Here is a 22,003-nt window from a genome sequence, read left to right as displayed (position 1 = left end):
TAATAATTTTTCTTGTAATTTGAAAATATATATTCATCAGTATGGCAGATCTTTAAAGTGGATTCTTGAACTTACATAAAAATGAGATAACATCTGGATCAGATGTCAATTCTATGAATTTTAGTTGTAATTCAGGAATGTTTACTACTATTACATACATAGTTAAATATGGTTTTTAGGGGGTGCTAGATTGGGGAAGACTAGTTTAGTATTATGATGACACAAACATTTATTGGCTGAAGATAAATAGTGTCATAACTGATAATTAGGTAATTTTGACATGAAAGGACCAGGTTTTTTCCCCCTGCAGATGAAAACAAGCAGCATATTCCTATGCTGTTATTTCCACCAACAATTCTAACTGAACTCATTTGTATGCAGTTTCACTTCCTTTTGTAAACTGCACAACCCCCTCTAATCTGTGAACAACACACTTTCCTCTGTAGTGTGTCTGCTTTTTATGATGTTTCCTGTTTTTCTTTGTAGTACATTTTTCAGTTCAAAAATAGAGTATTTCATTCAATTGTTGTTCTTGTTCTTTCAGTTAGTCTGCATTCTGAATGATACTATGTGCCCTTCACGTTTTACTTTACTTTTGGAGGCATATTGATTGCTTTCCATATGATAGGCTATAATCCTTCTGTCAAAGTAAATCAGATGACCTTATTATCATTAGATGAATATTAACTAGGGACAACATATTTTGGGAGTAATGCACTTGGCATCTGTGCTACTAATTTTCAGACTCACTTTTTAAATATTCACATCCACTTCCTGCTTCAATATTAGTAAGTTTTATGAGTAAGAACTGTATCACTCCCAGTCTAAGTTCCTTTTTCACTTCCTAGAATTTGTGGAGCCAGTTGCTTTGAACATCAACTTCGAAAATCAAAATACTGATTTAATTAATCATCAGAGATATAAAAATGCTCATTAAATAGATTAAATATTTATCTAGGCCAGCATCCTGGTTGCTATTGTATAGCCAACTTTATCTCTGGAAGCCTAAAGCCTGGACGTAGACATTTCCTCCAGTTGTTCTTAGCAGATGGTAATCAGAGAAAGCATGTGGCCTCCATCACTGGTTCCTTTCAGCCATTGAAGCTATATCAGAACATAATGAACAAAAGATAGTAAAAGCATGGGTTATAATGAAGAATCTCATCTGATCTCAATATCTCCAAATAAGCAGAAATACATATTACATTAAGCCATAGTTTGCCTATCCCTGGTTATTCAATAAATTATATTTTGGGGGAGATCACATAGGATAGCTTCTGCAACACCAGTTATTTGTTGAGCTTCCCCAAAATTATACAGTGAACTTAAAATGCAGTAAAAATTGGTAGAAGACGAGTTTTAATTCCTCAGAATGACAACTCATTGATTTTTTTTAAGCAATCAGTATCTATTGCTAAATTTTATAGAATACAGATAAAATATTCATCTATATCCTCTGAATAAATAAACTGCTCATGAAATCAATTGTGTCATGGATTAATTTGATCAGAGAGGCCAATGTTTTCTATGAAGGGCCATATTCCTAATGAAACAAAGAATGGATGAAGAACCAAAATTGGTGAAATCATCCTATCTATCTTTTTAATACCCTTTGTAAAATGTAGAGAAGAAAGCAATTACACTTACCAGATATTTTCAAAATAGTTTGGAAACCACATGAAATTAGTTACAGAAGCCTTGATATAATCTGTAATAGGCAGAATGCTTCCACCTTACAATGACGGGCACACTGGTTAGAATGCAGAATTGCAGGGTAATTCTGCTCACTGCCAGGGAGACAGCTATAAAGCACTATGAAGCGGTATATAAGTCTAAATGCTATATTGCTATACACATGGAATTGCTATATACAAGAAAACCCCTCCATGTGGGTACCACCTTGTCATGTGTTCTGTTAGGGTTGAAAGCTATGATGAAGGTCTACCATCAAAAAGTATATCAGAAGGGTCCACCCAAGCTAGATAGGTCTCAACTTAGAAGCCAGACTAAGAGTATCCACAAACTCATTAATCATGATGAGACAACAGAAAAAGAATCCCATGTTAGATTGGTCATCACCAACGTTAACAAGGACTGTGATAGTTGCTGTCCCTGGGCAATTGTTGAAAAGGATTACAGGATTGGAGAAAGACCTGGAGATCTACTCTGTAAAAATTCACCAATAAAATTCTATGAGAAGGGTCTCAAACATGTCAGATAGGGTGCCCAAAAATAGGACAACAGGAATCCCAATTGCTGAGGTAGCTAGTGGGATAAGCAAATGTCTGGTTGTACAGAGATACATCAAATAGCCACACAGAAATATAGAGAGCAATGGCATAGAAAATGTAATTCATTTTAGACATGCATTATCTGGAAAATAAATAATTATTTCTTTCCAGAAGAATGTTCCAAGCAGAAATAGTCTGTATAAGTTGTGTTTGTGGATAAGCTTGCGAAACCATACTAGAAAACATAAAACAATACTAATGAATGAATAACGTCCACCTTTAGTTCTTCAGTCTAATGATGGCATATTCTGTAAATTGTGTTTCTTCAGAGGGCTTGCTTCTCTGAAAAAGTTCTCCATGGCTTAATGTTGCATAAATAATTGGGTCTTCCTTATATCGTGTTAGACCTTCATTGAACTTCATGGAACTTAGACTAGTTCTAGATGCCGTCTGATAATTGTCTTGATTCCCATTGGGAACTTGAAACAAGCAAGGCATGGAATCTTCATTAGAGATGGCTCCCTCATCTGAGATATGAGTCGTGCTATCATTGCAGTGTTGGGTGTTCTTATAGCAAATGTAACAATAACAAGAAATAGAGAATATAATAGATAAGCATAGTTAGTTGTCAGCAAACAAAAGAGCAATTACCAAACAATTCAATTATCAAATTTGATGTTAATTTTAAACACTTCATAAAAAAAGAATCTAGGAACAAAATTTCTATGGAACTGAACATTCTACTAAGGGAATGTATGAAAATAGAAAACTGTTGAGATTTCTCTTATTCTTTCCTTCTACCACCATCACTCCGTTTTTCTAATGTCTAATTACAGGCAATCTGGTAACACAAATCTTTTTATGCAGTTCTGTGTGATGTACTATGCACTGATGGCATGGTATAAACCATTAGAAAGGTAATATTACTAAACTATTTACTCAAAGGCTGAATCATCTTAAATTGTGCATGAATGGAAAAAATCAATCATTGTACAAATGATAATGTTCTGGAAGTAAAGGCCTTTATCTTCACACTATATATATTTGGGGGAAGTAGACAGAAATACAGGGGTAGGAGAAGGAATATGCCAATTATGAAAATATGAATTAAATCCAAAAAGTGAAGACAGTGTGAAAAAGAAACTTAAGGTAACACCACCTTAACTCTCTTTCACAAAAGAGTGAGGGAAGGGAAAACACTGTCTGATGTCTGTTACTGTAGCCCAGGGGTAGGCAACCTTGGCTCTTTTATGACTCGTGGACTTCAACTCCCAGAGGCTCAGGAATTCTGGGAGTTGAAGTCCACGAGTCATAAAAGAGCCAAGGTTGCCTACCCCTGCTGTAGCCTATAACAATAAAGTAAAAATCCATGTTTTCTTTTGAAGTCTATTTCCTGATCTGGCCTACAGTACATTGAAAGGATGATATGAGAAGACTGTAAGAAGAAAAACATGAATATGTATATTATGTATTTGGAAGTGAGACAGGAAAGTATGATATTCAATGAAATGTAGCAATGTGAGTGATTCATTTTTTTGCTCCAATTCATCAGCATTCTAAGACTAAATGAACAAGAGGTGTATTTTCCTGCTGATAACTCTCTATTACAGATAGTGTTGTTTAGCTACATCTGCAAGGGCACACATAGGGAAGGATGAGAATAAAAAAAATAAAGAAATAAGTTAATAACAAACATACCCTGTTATTTCCACTTTCTGGATTTTTTACTTTCTGTGTGTTTTTTACTGAGAAGGAAAAGACAGCATGTTGTTAAAATAACCTTATAATTGTTCATAAATGTATTTTCTTATAAAGAAAAACATCTCAGTATCTTTTTAAGTAAATCTAAACTGTTTCTGAAATAAAAATTGTTTACTTCAAATCCCAATGTCCTTTTCTCTTCATAGAACAAGACATTAATATTTGAAATAAACAACCTTTACTTAAGAGTTTCAGTAGCCTAATTAATACTTCCAAAAGCATACAAAAGAAATTAAAAGATGACTTGAAAGCAAAAGACAGAGACTGGAAAATCTCTGATTGTGGAACCAACTGAGAATTGAAAGAATGAAATTATTTCTATAACATACCTTGACGCCTCTTTGTGAAACACAGCCCTCCAAAGCAGCCAACAATGAGGAACAGAGTACCGAGGGATGAAATCATAATCAACATCTTGTTCTTTTTAGGTAGTTTCTGATCTTCTGTAGTATTTGTACCATTTAGAAACACTGATGAGTTACTGTGATCTATACAGACAATGCATGTAAAATTTCATTAACATTCAAAGCAATAATAGCATGGTTTTTAATAAAGGCAATTTGTTGCTGCTTAGTTCAAAGAGGCTCCAGGAGGCACTGTAAATATAATAGTATCAATAAATCTAAAAAGTCAGAAAAGTTACTTGAAGGAATAAATTGCAGGTTGAAAGAAAATGTGTCAGCACATTTCTTCATGTTGGGGATGGAGTTTTATAAGTATTCCTATTTACCAGCACTATTTGATGTGTGAGAAGAAGTCTCCAAAGCTGTTAATAGATCTCCATTTCCCTGATCCAATTCAGTCTTCACAATTATTTTTAAGCTTTTACTAAAGAAATATTAAGACACCAGACTATATGTCTATGGAGATTCTCAATCAGACAGATCATGGCTGTCCCAAAGGTGCTTTTTCAAAAGACAACTGGAGTTTGTTTTTCCTTGAAGACTTTTTGTTTCTCATCCAAGAAGCTTTTTCAGTTCTTCAAACTGGATGAGAAGTGAAACATTTTCAAGGAAAAACAAAGCCCAGTTGCCTTTTGAAAAAGCACTTTTGGGACACCAGCTATAGATAAACCCAAGTTTATGTCTTGTGGCAATTTGCAATGTGTTTGCTTGGCTCTGATGTTCAGTACTGTGAATACAGCTATGACGATTATTACTGTAACTTTTTAAGGCTCATTATAGTCTTCGAACATGGCCAATTATCACTAATTTGTCATACTTTAATGTCCAAGTCCCTATAAATTTGGACTTGAAAGGAAAAACAGAAATGCTGAGTTCAATCAGAGAAGCAATTTGAAGGTTGAACACAAGGAATTGAAATTTAGGAACAAAACAGATGCTTGATGATGAATTGGATGATGCATTCAGCCATAAAACTTATTTCTGGATCCTTGTTTTCTTTTAAAATGAAATTATCAGCATATTAATAACAGCTGGCAAGGAGACCGTTTGAGATGTATAAAGCAATGGAGAGTTCATCTTTCCTGTGAGCCATTGCCCTGTTATACATCGTATTTCTTACTAAATAACACAAGCATTTGGGGATACTAGAACTGTAGTGGTTAAAACACCAAGCTAGAAACTAGGATTCTGTGAATTGTAGTCTGGCCCTAGGCATAAGTACAATTGGATAATCTTGGGCAGGTCACTCTCTGTCAATCCTGGAAGAAGGCAATGGCAGACAGCTTCCAAAATATTGCCAAGAAAACCGCAGAGACTTATTCTAGTGGTCACCAGAAGTCAATACTGACTTGAAGCTACAACATACACACACACACACACACACACACAAACACACACTGGGAGAGAGACAGAGACAGAGAGTAGTCGTCATTGTTGGAAGATGAAAAACAACAAATCAGCCCTTAAATTAAGCTCAGCAAATATATTTTTGACTATTACAGCAACAAAATTGGAGCTAATTTGTTCTGCTTTGCCAAGCAGTTCCAAAACATGAGAGCAGGTATTAGAAAGATCCTCTGACAATCCTAATAATTTAACGAAACCCATGCAGACTGCTATGGAAAAATGAACTTTTTCAAGTAGTCTGCTGCTAAACTGCAAGATTTTGTAAGTTATAGTTATCCCTCCAAATTGTGCCTGGAAGTGGACTGAATGAGGTTTTATGTTTTCTATAACTAGCCTCAATCAAGCCTTCTGCATCAGTTGAAATTTCCAGATATCTTTCAAAGGTAACTCAAATTAGGGTTCAAAATTACATAATTGGAGCATTTATTAGCCAAAACGAACATATCAAGGAATAGACATAGTAGTCTACTACTTTTTAACTGTGTGAATGCAGGTTTGGCAATCTCAAAAACTGGACATTCATATTTAGGCCTATACCTAAATTGTGAACCAGAATGTGATCTCATCCTCAACAGAATAAATTTCTATTCCCTGAACATCTTGTTCCAAGAGTAGCTTTGTTTGTTTTATTTTAAGCTTAAATTTATTATCCTTACAGTATGTGATGTGTTAACTACATTAGTCACTTATTTAGAATGAAAACATAGATTTTTGAAAAAATAGATTTTTGAAAAAATAGATTTTTTTTCAGTATAGTATATAATCACATTGCTGAAGATAATGTTGATATTTTTTGAGCAAAATAACAAAAAAAGAGTCATTGGCTGATAATATCAGAAGATTGAATGAGCTATTAATATTTTAGTGTCTGTCTCTTCCCAACTTCATAACTTGTCCTACTCCCAAGGCATTATGCTGAACTAAGTTGTGTGAGGATTGGTGATTCAAGAGCTTTAAATGATAAACTGGATAAATATTGCCCAAATACTTACCTTGAACAATTAATTCTATAACATGACTCGTAAGTTTATTTTTTCTTACAATCGCTTCACAACGATACTGCCCACTGTCATTTTTATTAACTGATTGAAAATTCAAAACAAACTTCTTTTCACTTATCCAGTATTCTTTTTCAGGATACAAAATATGGAACTTCTTTTTGCTCTTGTTCCACATATACCAATTCATTTCAGGCTTTTTGTTGCAGTAGGTCACCGGGCACTCTAGAGTGGCTGAGTCACCAAGATTTTTATAGTATTTTGTACCTCTTTCAATAGTAATGGTGGTGCAGTTATCATGCTCAGAATCTGAGAGAGAAAAGCAAGATGGAAATTATGTTTTGCATAACTTATGTACCTCAGTGGTAGCAATGTACGCAATATGTAACAGATATCTTTTATCAATTTTTTGTGGGGGATTTTTTTTCCCTTTCACAAGTTAATTTTTTTATAAGTCTTATTTAAATGTCATGAACACATACGCTTTTCAACATGAATGATAATAAACCTATGACTTCAGCAATCAGCAAAGATATTTAGAATTGTGCAAAGTTGTCTTGGGCTTTATATTGGCCTTGGGACTACTAGTTTGTTCCCAATAAAAAATGCTACCACTATGGAATGGTCAGAAACAGAATGCCAGGTAGGGGAGTGAGAAGTCCAAAGGGTATCACGTTAAAGACCCAAGGTTTATGAACAGTCTTCTTGATAGATAAACCAAACAGCCCCATCATTTAAATATTAGTAAGGGACAAATACGAGTAGGACAATACTGAGAAAAAAATAATCTTCCCTTTTCAGGGCTTTGAAATATATATTGTAAGCTCTCCCCTTCCCATTTCAATTCCTTATATGTCAGGGATGTCAAACTCAATTTCATTGAGGGCCGCATCAGCATTGCAGTTGTCCTTGGGGGGGGGTAGGTGTGGCCAGGGTGGGCATGGCCTACTGGGTGGGTGTGGCTGGAGTGGGTGTGGCCTACTGGGTGGGCATGGCCAGCTCTACATCGTTCGCATCAAGGCTGCCTGTGGGGGCCTGGGCAGGAGTGGGACAGATCTGAGGGTGGGACCGGGGCAAGCACCAAGGCATGGTCCACTGGAGGAGTCTCACTGTTCCTCTCAGGCCATGCAGGGGGGGCTGGATGGTGCTGTGGGCTTCCCGGAGCCCTGGGCAACAGAGGTCAAATGCCCAACCCGGCTCTCAAGCACCTGTGGCACAAATCCCAGCCCTACTACCCCAAGGGGGTGCCCAGCTGCACTTAACTCCTCCTCAAGGCTGCTGCTGCTGTGCTTGCTCTCCTTAGCCAGGTTGCTCATGATGGGTATGAGGGCAAAGTCAGAGGGAGGCCCATTCCCTCTTCATGGGACGAGACCCAGCTTTGTATCCAATAGGATGGGAGGATAGAATTGGAGACCCCCAGGATACGCCAGGAGGAGGGGGCAAGGGGATGGTGAAAGGGCAGCAGGGCAGGACTAAGGCAGGACTTCCCTCAGACCCTTTCCTTCCTTCCTTCCTTCCTTCCTTCCTTCCTTCCTTCCTTCCTTCCTTCCTTCCTTCCTTCCTTCCTTCTTTCCTTCCTTCCTTCCTTCCTTCCTTCCTTCCTAAGAATAGAGTGGTGGGAAAATATCTAAGATGACGGAGGGAGAAAAACAGGCAAGAAACACAGCTGGGGAGGTGTCACCCTTTGTGAGGAATGAAGAAATGCACCATCGACTGGAAGTGGCCAGCACATGGCCCTCGCCTACTTCACATATCTGGCTTGGTGGGCTTTGGGGGAGGGGACGCCATGAGCAATGTGAGAGTCGACACTACCTGTGCAATGCTGCCCAGCCCCCAGCCTGCCTGGTTTCGGCAGGCAGCGGGCGCTCTCCTCACAGCGCCAAGAGGCTGAGCCAGGCAGTACGAAGCTCGCCAGCTTTGCACCTTGCTGCCTGCTGAAATTGGGCAGGCTGGGGGCTGAGCGGCGGCACACTTCTTTTTGAATTTGCGCTATCTGGCTCAGCTCTTGGCGCTGTGAGGAGAGCACCCCGCTACCTGCTGAAATCGGGCAGGCTGGGGGCTGAGCGGTGGCACACTTCTTTTTGAATTCGCGCCACCCAGCTCAGCTCTTGGCACTAAGAGGAGAGCACCCCGCTGCCTGCTGAAACCCCTCCCCCGGAGCCCATCAAGCTGGATATGTGAAGTAGATGAGGGCCATTTGCTGGCCACTTCCAGGCGATAGTGCATTTCTTTATTCCTCACAAAGGGTGACAACTCCCCAGCACGTGCCCAGGGGGCGGGGCCAACACGGCAGGGGCCAGTCCCTTGCTGTTTCCAGATGGCCTTGTGGAGCTAAGACTGAATGCGTTTCAACAAAGATGGCCACCATAAAATTGTACATTGGCTCCCGGGTGGCCTGGGCTGGGGCCAAGGCAGCAGGGGCCATTCTCTCACTGTTTCCAGGGTGAGCCACATGAAACCACATTGCGGGCCGCATCTGGCCTCCAGGCCTTGTGTTTGATATGTCTGTTATATGTAGCATGTCAACTCATTTGAAAGAATCTTTGTTCTTTTCACGTGGACAAGAAAAACAGAAGTTAAAGGAGAAGTGGCAGCCCATAAAGAACCACATTTAAAGGGGAAGCAAAACTCCTTTGATCGAGTTAGACAAAAGATTCAAGTAAAGCCAGGGATTCTCAAACTCTTTTGTACACAATTCCTTACAATGGTAAATGATAAATGTATTTGTCGACTTTTTCCATCAGAATTCAGATTCTCACAAGGCTCAGCCATGCTGGATTAACCTTTGAATACTGTCTTCCCAAGAACCAGATCCAGAGGTCCACATTGCCTGGCGGTTAGCAGGGTGTGCATCTGGAGATGGTGAAGACAGACTGGTGGGGTAAACCCATATGGAAAGCAACAGAAGCTGTATAAAAAATATCTGGAACCTGGCAGTCTGCTATGCCAATAAAGCAGCAATTCAAAAGACCCAGTTTGGTACAGTGGTTAAGGTGCTGGCCTAGAAACCAGGAGATTATGAGTTCTAGTCTTGCCTTAGGTTGGGTAGTTTTGGGCCAATCACTCATTCTCAGCCCAATCGTCCTCAAAGGGTTGTTGTTGAGGGGGAATAGGAAGGAGTATTAGGTATGTTGTTCACCTTGAATTATATACTAAAAAGTGGGATAAAATCTAATAACTATTATTTTGTCATTAAAAATTCTCTACCTACATCCCCCTTGGCCTCCAATTTGCATCTCATCCCAGACCAGCCATCTGGTTTTACAACCATGCCCAAATTTGCTCAAGAAGTTTTGGATTTCCAGGCTAAGTCAAGATTAGGGCAACCATAATAAAATTTTAAAAACAATGCAAGTTGAAATCACTATAGATGGTACTACCATTCCCTTTGACACTATATTCCAAATTCCCACGTGTTTGGAAAAAGGTGTAAACTAAGGTTCTGCAAAAAAACTCTAGAAAGAGTACAGAAAAGAGCAACAAAGGTGATTAGGGGACTGGAGGCTAAAACATATAAGGAACGGTTGCTGGAATTGGGTATGTCTAGTTTAACGAGGAGAAGGACGAGGGGGGACATGATAGCAGTGTTCCAATATCTCAGGGGTTGCCACAAAGAAGAGGGAGTCAAGCTATTTTCCAAAGCACCTTAAGGCAGGACAAGAAGCAACGGATGGAAACTAATCAAGGAGAGAAGCAACCTAGAACTAAGGAGAAACTTCCTGACAGTTAGAACAATTAACCAGTGGAACAACCTGCCTCCAGAAGCGGTGAATGCGCCAACACTGGAAGTTTTTAAGAAGAGACTGGACAGCCATTTGTCCAAAATGGTATAGGGTTTCCTGCCTGAGCAGGGTGTTGGACTCGATGACCTCCAAGGTCCCTTCCAACTTTATCATTATTATTATTATTATTATTATATCCCCAAGTGGTTTTCACAGTGAATGTTAATGGGCGCAAACCAATATGAAACCTAAATCTATAAACTTGTTTTTCATAATATACATTTCATGTTTGCTTTGATCATTTCTATTTTTGTAGTATATACATGTGTATGTATGAATACACACAGACACTGCAATAAACACATTTTTGCATTTTTGAAAAAAATATATAAACATTTACTGTTTTTGCACATTTCATAAATTAAACTCCAAATTGCTTTTTTATCATGTTAAAAATGTGTTAAACGTTTACTGACAAAGTGCACTTGTATGTAGTTAAATTAAACAACTAGGCTGCGCAAACCTGCTTTATAGGAAGCTACATTCTAATCAGCTGGACTTAGCTTGAGAAAATATACATATAATTGTGTATCTACACTATTCAAACACATAAACACAGAGAGTAGAACTGAAAAATCTGTATTGCTTTTTGTCCTGCATAAATTAATAACTTGGTCATAAATATGTTTTACAGAATTAGAACTTTAGTAAGATATGGATGAAGAGTACCAAGCTCATAACTTGCTTCATATATTCATCTAAAAAGAGCTATAGTTTTCCACGTAAGTAGAGTCCTTACACAGCATCTAGAAAGAGGATTCGTGCACATATTGCTATTACTCTGAAGATTGTTCTCAGTTGTGTCTCTTACCGTATGTCAGTGAGTTGTCCACCATCAGCATCAACAAGAGAAGCAGTAGTACAAAGTTGCCTATGTACATGGCCTGGAGTTATCCTCACTTCAGGGTCATTATGAAAATGGAAGGGAATCTGTGGAACAGAAATATTTTCTTTTGTACCATTGGACATTCTTAAATCATCTTTGAGTGCTCACAAACAGCGAGATCAAGAGAAGTGAAAGAAGGGAGGGAGTGGAAAAGGGTTTATCTCACACAAAGCAGATTTTTTTTCAGCCCAGATCTTCCTGCAGTAGAATTGCTGCTCTTGGTTTCCAAACACAACCATACTGTTTTGTAATTGTTATCTTTTAGTATCTTTTCCACCTTGTGAGAGGAACCACTGCAGAATAAAAGGAAGCAAGCCCAAATCAAAGTAGTATCAGTGTAGTTTCAGATAACTCTTTAAGGATATTTTAAAATGCAAAGCTAAAATGGTTTAAAAAATGCTGCAATACTTTGCTCAGATGTATCATATTTGTTAAAACCTCATTTCAGTAGGTTCAACATAAATTGTGCTGGTCAATGTCAACAAAATTGCAGCTAAAAGGGAAGCTCTGAAAAACAAGGCAGGAACATCAGGATCTTCCAAACCCTCCATTAAAACCAAATGAGTGAGAATTGGGCATGTTTGGTGATCCAGAAATATTGACCAACATTAGTAAGAGAGAAAATGTCTATACATTTGATAGAATACCTAAACAGATTGGGTGATGAAATTAATTTTTAATGCTATTCTGTTACCCTGCTTGAAAATGTATTAACATACAACCTGGTTCACACATTGTATAAACCTATTATTATTTTAATCATGGTTTATTAAACAAAACACAATGGATATGAAAACCTACAAACCATGGTTTAGAAATCACATTGTGGATTAGCATATTGCATGAACCTCCTAGGCCATAGAGAGCAAATACAAATGTTCAACAGGATTTAGTAAGACAAATCTCTTATGAAATATTCTTAGATAATGTTCCTTTTGGTCTTCTCAATACCCTTTCTGAAGTTTTGGGAACTGCAATCCTGAAACATTTGGAAGGTACAAACCTAACTACTATTAATAAGAGTTAAAATTTTACAAATGTACTGTTGCTCAAGAATCAATATGTGTCCATGTTCTTCAATATATTAGAGGAAGCTTTGGAAACTTGCACAGAAAAAGAGAAAACTGAGGAAGGAAATATGTGCCCACAGACAATCCTGATCTTTTAATCACAGTTGGGGTTCAGAAGAATTATATCAAGATTATGTAAGCAAAAAGGAGACTTTCAAACAGAATGAGCAAACTTTTCTGAGCATTGTATTCAAAGTTTGTGGTTTCATGATTGAAAAAAAATAATAAGCAAATGAGACATGATCAGTCAGAAAATATTTCTGTTGGGTTTTTCCAGACAACTAAACTTATTTTCCAAAACATCTGAATTCAGCATGCCAAATCAAATATGAAATAAACATGGGCTGGACTGACTACTTCAAGATCTATTCAGATACCAGGATGCTATTAATAAGATGTTTCCAAATCTAACACTCACAAGGAACTGTCAGCCAGCTGTTCCTTACCCTTTTTGACCTATAGCTGAATTCAGAGTGTGGTCAGCAATCAGTACTTACTTCCTGGCCATTAATGGGGTATGTGATCCTACCTTTGCTGTTCCATGTTTAAACACACATCTCTTTCCCCTCTTCAGAAAACTAAAATAATAGCTGTTGCTTTGCTTGTCATGATGGCAGACCTCCATTGTCTTTCAAACTACTAATGCTGGCATGCTGATAATTGTGCATTCCGGCTCTTTTACCTTAATTATACCAACATGTTGCTAGGAGCCGTACGGTACTGCAAGTCAGAAATTCGCCAAATGAGGGCACAGATACATAAAGCACAAGGCAGTAGCACATTGTTTCACTGCCTTGAAACAATGGTTCCGTGCCCATGAATATAATGTCACATGTACAGGAATCAATTAAAACAATTTGTAATTGCAAGCCTCTACGGCACCATTAGTCATTTCATTGATTTACTGCATCAATATTTCCACATGAAGGCCCTCAGTGAGAAGAAGGGCCAAAGATAAAAGAAAAAAAAATGCCTTATGTCTTCTAAATATTTTTTTCTCCAGATGGTATCACTTTTTCCAATAAAAACCTCAACACTAATTTGATTAAATATCCCCAAAATGAAAGTTCTGAGTTCTTCATTTTTGTAGATTTTCAATAAGAGACTGGAAAACATCTGCTCGTGGATAGTTTAAGGCAGAGGTTACCAACCTTTCTCGGTTGGCAGACTGGAGGTAAAGGAAGGGGGAAGCATTTTACATGTGCACGTACACATGTGTGATGCAAACGGGGCAGGGCTAGTACCCGTGTGATACTCACTAGCCCTGCCCCTTTCTTACATGGTGCAGCGCCGTTTCCGCGCTCCGTGGCGCGGTGGTGCCTGTTTTTGCGGCCTGCAGCATGGCAGCGTCCCATTTTCATGCCCCAAAGCATGGCGGCTGCCTGTTTTTGCCCCCCATGGCGGTGTCCCATTTTCGCACCCTGCAGTGTAGCAGCGGTCCATTTTCACGCCCCACGGCGCAGCAACATCCTGAGTGTGCACATGTGCGTGCACTGGCCAGCCTGTCCCGTGGCCAGCAGGCCACGGCCCATTACCGGGCCGTGGCCCACAGGTTGGGGACCCCTGGTTTAAGGAATGTTCCTGTACATTGTAGTTGGTTGCCATAGATGATTCTCTTCCAACTTTATAATCTTTAGATTCTATTACTACAAATAAAATCTGTCTGCATGGCATTATGAGAATGGCAAATCTGACATAATCAGCTACTGAAAAAGTTTTTTTCATCCTTAACTCTAAATATATACCTACATATGAAGCTAGAGATGTCTTGCCTTCGTCAAAGGACGAAAGTGAAAAGGCAACTATAAGGGGAAGAGAAAAAAAACTATTCCAAAACTGAAAGAATAGATGCTTTTCTTTGGTATTTTTATGTATTTTGTCAATTATATACAAGAGTAATTTATGTACTACAGAAATCCTTTTATTCCTGTCTATTATTAAAAAATCTTCTCTAGGAAGAGCAAATGGTTATAGTCTCTCTGTATATTGAGAGTAAAATGATGAAGTTAGAAACTGTAGAAATGACAGGAAAGAATACAGGGATAGAACATGGATAAAGTCAAAGGATCAAATTCTCATTTGCATTTAAAAAAAAAAGTTAAGAAACTGCTGCTGCCGCCACACAAGCTGCATTGGTTGCCAGTCAGTCCCCAGTTGCAATTCAAGATGATGTTATTAATTATAAAGTCCTGCTTTGCATAGAGCCCTGCTATCTGAAGGGCAACAGTCCCCTCAAGGGAACTGACAAGTGATGTAAACTATTGTCAGTAAAACCAATATTACTCAAGTTTAAACCAAATTGAAAACATTTCTAGCATCCTTTACTATATGGGGATAATGCGCAGCAAGAAAAAAAAAATCCACCTGAGATTCTGGGATGAGCTATGGACATACTCTTTTCATGCTAATGGTGTAATATTACAAGAGGTAAGTTGGCCTTTCAAATAATTTCATACTGGTAAGACATTTGTAAATAAAAAAAAAAAAGCAATAAAATAAAGACATTAGTTGCAAAACAGCGCCATCTATAGGCAGTTAGTTATAATTTCATTCATTTCAAAAAACAGATTTCTTCTGTCCGAACTATGCAGTAGGAGGACTGCAAACTGTAAAATGCAATGTGAAATTTTCTGTGCTTTTTATTAAAACCCCTAGGCTAAAAATTGCAGTTTGATGCTAGATGGGTGGTCTGAAAGAATTTGGTCTCAGGGAATTTGAAATTTACTGGTTGTTTGAACACATGAGAAGCATCCAAAACTGCTATTCTTGGCAATTCTTAAATTGTGGAGTAATTACAGGAGGAATGTGCCAATGATCTCTATTTCATGAATTTTATCGGATATCATTGTGTTCAGGGAGAACAACCTGCTTTCAAGTTCAGAGGAAACAGAGGGAACTACTTTCTTTTGGCTCTGCTTGTACAGACCGCCAGAAGCTTCATGGCATCATCTGGGAGGAAAAAAGTAATATCCTCAAATCAGTACTGTTTTCATGAGGAAAGGTCCTTGTTTGCCATACATAATATTGCTTCTGTTTAATCTTGTAACATTTGGTCTAGGAAGAAGGCAATGGCAAACCACTTCTGAAAAACCTTGCCAACAAAATTGCAGGGATTTAGGCAACCTCGGCTCTTTTATGACTCATGGACTTCAACTCCCAGAATTCCTGAGTCAGCTATGCTGACTCAGGAATTCTGGGAGTTGAAGTCCATGAGTCATAAAAGAGCCGAGGTTGCCTATCCCTAGGCTAGGCCGTCTTGGAGACATGCACACAATTGAACAGAAGAAAAAATGGCTACTAATTAACCATCTTCAGAGAAACAATTAAAAAAAAAGAACTTGATGTTGGACTTTATGTTAGGAATTCTGTGTTCATCTGTACTTCTTTTTGAGGCTCCCAATCTGCCTTAGACCAATCACTAACTTTCAGTCTAATATTGTAAAATAAAACTTGCAGAGCACTGGGATGGAAAAATCCATATATATTTCCCTGAACTGTTTTTGAAGGAAGAGCAATGTTAAAATACAATTCAGGGTAGCATCATTATATTCAACAATTTAACCAACTTTTTCCTTATATAACGAAGCAAAGCAATTAATTATATTAAGACATACATTCAAATCTCCACGCAGCAATAGGAGAGAAAAATCATTAGTACTTTGATGCTTCTAAATATAACATTTTGCTTCAAGTGGTCTTTACTTTAAAATGTTTTATTCTGTAAAGTTAACACAGAGCATTAAAAACATAGTGACAATGAATACTCAACATGCATGAGCAAATCCAAAAACAAATCAAACACAAAAATTCACCCTAGCGGCAAGATGGAATAGTAAAAAAGGGTAGCAAGATTATCCATATGATGTGCATCTGTAAATTAAATGCAATTATTATAATTATGTTCCTTATTTTGTTCAAAGGAAAAAAAATGTTACCAGAGAGACATAGAATCAAATTAAGATTTTAACAGCTAAATTTTGTATGGTTGCAATTGATTAACTCTCAAAAATATATGTGTTAAAAATGTTGAATGTTGTCAGAACATTAGCTAGAAAAAGAAGATGTTTTGCTTTCTATAATAAACTAGACTGATTGGGCAAAACTTTTTTTCAATCCAGTATTAAGATTGAAAGCTGACATTAGAAATTAGGCTTGAGCATTTGTTGTGAGTTCAGCTTTTTAAAACATAGCAAGATGGGCATCAAATATTTGAAGAACAATTCGGAACAGTTCACATTTATGTGAAGGAAGCTCATCTAAGTTTATTGAAGATTAATACTCATTAGACTTGTACTTTTTTGCCTGTACTAAATTCTATTGAAATTAATGTGAAAAGCAAGCAATGACCAAGCCCTACTGATTTTCTGGGAATAAAACTAAGTCTACATTCAACAGACCATTATTAGTATCTTCATTTGCTCACTTAGGATATTTTGAATGCCATGCATTGTGATTATGACGTTGCTTCATTCAATGTATTTTTAAAAACCCTAACATTTGTCTTTCCTGCACAGATGTGCACATATGCACACACTTCAGCTGTAAAAAAAACCCGAATACAAGCTTGTCTTAAAGACTTAAACACATAATAGAGTAAACCACCATAAAGAAATGATGGATTGCCAGAGACAGTCTTATGCCTATTAATTACATTTATGTGGCCCGATGTTATGCAATTTATTTGGAAGCACATTTCACAGAAAATCTAACACAAGTTACTTTGCAAGTACTCAAGCAGAAGACTGCAGCCTTGGCCTTTTCTGTCCATATAGCTGATCAGTAAATCTATGTAACAATATTATATTACCTTGACTGGATAGCATTACTGATTTCCTTGTTCACTATATGCACAAAGTTTATTAAAATAATAAATCAGGCGCAAGCAAAGTCTCAGTTATTTGCTTCTCTGGATCTCATTTTCGACAAAAGTTTCATTTTGCACATTTAAAATGGTGATTTTTTTTAAAAAAGTGTCAATCCTCGTCATGATTTTTTACTATTCATACAGATTAAAAGACAATTTTACTTTTTTTCCCTATTAGGCTGCAGTCTTTTCACACTTATATAATGTACCATGGAATAAGTTATAAATCACTTTGTGGTAAGCCATTTGAGAAGCCTGGGAAGATACATGGACCACCATTCTGCACGTTAGTTGGAAGAGTGAAAAGAAAACATACAAACACAAAAGGCTTCTGCTGGTATGTCCTTGTTAATATACAAGATTGCAAATGGGAGTAGCAAAGTAGCAGAATGACATAATCTTATGAAATTTAAAACATGCATTTTCCATTGCTTTACATATAGGGCCTCTACTCTGTTACTAAACTTCATACAGAACACATTTATGAATGAGGCAGACAAGAAATACACATTTATTAATGGTAATGCATTACAGTCCCCTATTTAAACTAACACATACGTTAAGTTTCATTTGATAAGCAAAGAAAAATCTCTACAAAATATCAGATAATCAAGTCTGCAAAACAAAAACAAAATCCTACATATTGTTTAGATAGCACTCTCTTAGATAAAAAGCATGACATTTCCCTAATTTTAATTTATTATAATGTGCTTAATTTGTAGGAAGAGGCATTCACCTAATACTAAATTTTGCAATAACAGGCCTGTTTATAAAATTGAAATGCACTCCTGCAAATTAATATAGTTATGGGCATGTTTTAAAACTCAACAAGTAGTCTTGGGAATTCAAAAAATAACATTTAGCGGGCCTTGTTTATGCTATCATATGACTTATGTGTACTAGCGCTTTGTTTCAGAAATTATTTTCCAGGTACAACTAATTAAATTAAGGGTCACTAATGTTCAGCTAAGGAAGAAAAAATCTCATTTTTTTCCCAAGTTTTAATGGGCAATTTTAAGAAATTTTACATTTTGCAAAATTTAGAGTAACTTGACAAGAAATAAAAAAGTACAAACCATAGAAAAGGAAAGGGGTTTTTTTGTGAATAAAGAAAACTAAAAGCTCCTCCCAAAATTAGAAATAACTTTAGGTGATATTCAGACTTAATGATACTTACAAACAAAACTACTGAAATTAATGGATACAAATTTAATTATGACTTATAAATGACTCTCTCATAGAATGACTCATTCTGGGGTTTACTCTTATAGAAACACCTGCTTAATATTTCCACACAAACCCGAGAATTAAAGATGAAAGTCACAATTTTTAATATGCCAAGCAGTTCCTTGGAAAAAGTCAGAGAACAATTTGTGTAAGCACCAGACTTTAATAAACCAAGCAGAGTTTAAACCTTTATTTTAAACTTTGTTATGAACTTGATGGACATTTCAAATGTGCAACAGTGTAGCAGCCTAGCTTGCTGTCTATCAACTTGAATTCAAAGAAAGATAAATATGCAAGACTAAGACAATAATACATGATCTAATTCAAATAGGATCTCAATAGTGAAAAGTTCCATTGTATTTTCCCTCACTGGAATGGAGTGCACATTTTCATCTTTATAATGGCAAGCATACCAGTCATAAGAAACTGCTCTGTTTCCTAGGCTATGTTACTGTAAAAGAGTTAATTAACTGGGACATGATCTAAGGAATATTAACTTTTTTAAAAACAAAATTTAGCAGGTGTTATATAATAATTTAAATCATTACGATTTAAGCACTATTTAAATCAACCATGCTTAACTTGGGCAAAATTATAGTTTGCAGCCATTAACACATGAAGTATATTTTAATCAAGAGTTAAATTATCAATAATCATATGCTCCCAGTAAAAAATTTCAAACAAGAAAAGGAAACATGTATTTAAGGAAAGATATCAGCAAATCTGTTTCAGACATGGTATTTACACAGATCCAAACTAAGCAATGTTCAAACATGTTAGATATTCAAATAGATTTTAAAAAAATATTCAGGACACTTCTATTTCTTAACTTTAAGAAACAGAATGTCAGAAAATAACATTTGAGAGAGGCATTGTTTACAAACCCCTACAATTGATGAGTAACTGCTTACAGTATATAATGCTGTTCTGAGAGTCTACAATTTCTTCTGATTAATTGTAGTATAGTTAAAATCTTGCAAAACCATTCTTTACTCCTGCCAAGTGCCTCATACATTTTTGCTTTCAGGAAGTCTGGATATAAATGGATGCCCACGAAAATAAAAATCTAAATGCAGATGCTATGCTTTGCCTTCAGTGTAAAGTGCATTGGCATATATGTGAGTTCTGCAAGAGTGAGTTAGTACTTGATGCTGCATAGAATTACAGAGAACTAAACAAAAATCAAGGTTTGAATAACTGTTTGCACAGCAGAACTGTGACAACTGCATTGGAAATCAAAGTTCAGGAATACTGTAAAAACTCTAAATACAGTTAAATTGAAGATAAATTTATACAAACAACATGGGCCTAATAAATAAGACACATATAAGACACCTTTAGTACTAAAGCCCTAAATTAAACAATTGGGCGTAACCATACCTAATTTGTTCACTTACAAATATCAGATACTGTAAATCAGAGGAAGTTTTCTATGGTATTAAGGACAGGGATTACAAACTAAGCATTATGGCACCTACTTGCCACTTCCTGCCCTCCCCCCCCACCCCAAAAGTTCAGCAACCTAGTGCTAAGATCTTATTATGTAGCCATTAACTCTTGGTTGTACACCACCGCATTCCGAGACAGATTGTCATTTTACAATACAAAACCTATTGCAGGTGCATGAATATAAAAATAAAACCACATCACTGCTATGCAATCGTAACGCTTGACACCTAGAACCAAGTGGCTTTCCTCTCAGTGTTCTTCAGATTTAATAAGCTGATTTGTAAACCCGTCAGACAAATACATTTTCCTCAGCTGGTCAGCCTTGGGTATGGAGTTCCCATTCTTTACATGGCGAGAGAGAAATGCTCGTACGGCGGGGTGATCAGCCTTCTCAAGGGGAATGCTAGCTTCCAGAAACATTTTTACAAAGTCCTGGACTACATTGGGTTTCTCTGTCTGGGTTGTGCTATTGCACTGCAGAGAGGCAGTCAGGGTCCGTGGTTTCTTTCTGACACTTTGCTCTTCAAACTCTCCCTTACGTTTGGTGTGTGTTTTGGATTTGAGATGATCATTGATTGCAGACTTGCGGACATGATTCAGGACTACATTGCAAAAACTGCAATAGAGTTTTCCCCCATCTTCATACAGTTCACTGCCAAATTCACTCACACGATCCTGAGGGGTCACATATAAAGCTGTCTTTGAACGGCTCCGGGAGGGAAGTGGCTTTACATCAAATCGTTCCATTGCTGCCTTTAGTAAACTGAGAAAAATTCTCACTCACTCTAACATAAATATAAGTCGAATATGTTATCTCAAATCAATGTCAGTACACTTTTTTTTTCATGTGGGAGAAACTCAAGATACCAAAATGCATAGTTCTGTATCATTTTTAGTAGACCAGGAGTCAAGAAATAAAATGTTTTTCTTTCGGTTTTATCTCTTCGGTACACACTTTTTAATTCATGGAGACGTGATTTAATAGCTTGTAGAACCAACTTTAGCTGTCATAACTTGAAGTAATCATATTCTGTATGATTTTATCAGTCTCTCACATGTTTGTGGAGGAATTTTGGCCCACTCTTCTTTACAACATTGCTTCAGTTCATTAAAGTTTGTGGGCATTTGTTTATGCACAGCTCTCTTGAGGTCCTGCCACAGCATTTCAATAGGGTTGAGGTCTGGACTTTAACTGGGCCCTTGCAACATCTTGATTCTTTTCTTTTTCAGCCATTCTGCTGTAGATTTGCTAGAGTGCTTGGGATCATTGTCTTGTTGCATGACACAATGTCGGCCAAGCTTTAGCTGTCAGACAGGTGGCCTCACATTTGACTCTAGAATATTTTGGTATACAGAAGAGTTCATGATTGGCTCAATGACTGCCGGGATCCTGTGGCTGCAAAACAAACCCAAATCATCACCCCTCCGCCACCGTGTTTGACAGTTGGTATGAGATGTTTGCGATGATTTGCTGCGTTTGGTTATTGCCAAACATGGCACCGTGCATTATAGCCAAACAACTCCACTTTGATCTTGTTTGTCCAAAGGGCAGTGTTCAGAAGTTGCTCAAATGCAACTTTGCAAATCTAAGCCAGGCTGCCATGGTTTTTTTTTAGAGAAAAGAGGCTTTCTCTCAGCAATCCTTGCAAACAAACCACACTTGTTCAGTCTATTTCTAATTGTACTGCCATGAAATTTAACATTTAACATGCTAACTGAGGCCTGTGAAGTCTAAGATATAACTCTTGCATATATATATGATATATATATATATATCATATATATATATATATGGGTCTTTAGTTATTCGGGTTTTCTCCCGTGTAGAATTAAAAGTACCTTGGCGACGTTTCGACGAAGTCACATTCGTCGAAACGTCGCCAAGGTACTTTTAATTCTACGCGGGAGAAAACCCGAATAACTA

General features: G+C 37.2%; 2 protein-coding genes across 2 annotated transcripts in view; both read right to left on the bottom strand.

Moving 5' to 3' along the window:
* Positions 1-898: 898 nt before the first annotated feature.
* Positions 899-11,529, bottom strand: BTLA (B and T lymphocyte associated). The gene is made up of 6 exons (XM_015818993.1): positions 11,395-11,529; positions 6,796-7,110; positions 4,322-4,480; positions 3,930-3,976; positions 2,509-2,798; positions 899-1,104 (listed from the first exon to the last, which is right to left on the bottom strand). The coding sequence occupies exons 1-5, from the start codon at positions 11,462-11,464 to the stop codon at positions 2,511-2,513; spliced, it is 879 nt and encodes a 292-aa protein (XP_015674479.1). The 5' UTR covers positions 11,465-11,529; the 3' UTR covers positions 899-1,104; positions 2,509-2,510.
* An 8,735-nt stretch (positions 11,530-20,264) lies between these two features.
* The window catches only part of CGGBP1 (CGG triplet repeat binding protein 1), a 9,225-nt gene continuing 7,486 nt past the window's right edge, over positions 20,265-22,003 (bottom strand). Inside the window, exon 2 of the mRNA XM_015818992.1 lies at positions 20,265-20,842. Coding sequence (XP_015674478.1) covers positions 20,329-20,826 — 498 coding nt within the window. The 5' untranslated portion in view covers positions 20,827-20,842 and the 3' untranslated portion in view covers positions 20,265-20,328. The remainder of the gene's footprint in view (positions 20,843-22,003) is intronic.

Source organism: Protobothrops mucrosquamatus, unplaced genomic scaffold, assembly GCF_001527695.2.
Source record: "Protobothrops mucrosquamatus isolate PMUCROS unplaced genomic scaffold, P.Mucros_1.0 scaffold837, whole genome shotgun sequence".
NCBI lineage: Eukaryota > Metazoa > Chordata > Lepidosauria > Squamata > Viperidae > Protobothrops > Protobothrops mucrosquamatus.
Note: the sequence above shows the minus strand (reverse complement) of the source record. Positions and strands in the feature narration are given on the sequence as shown.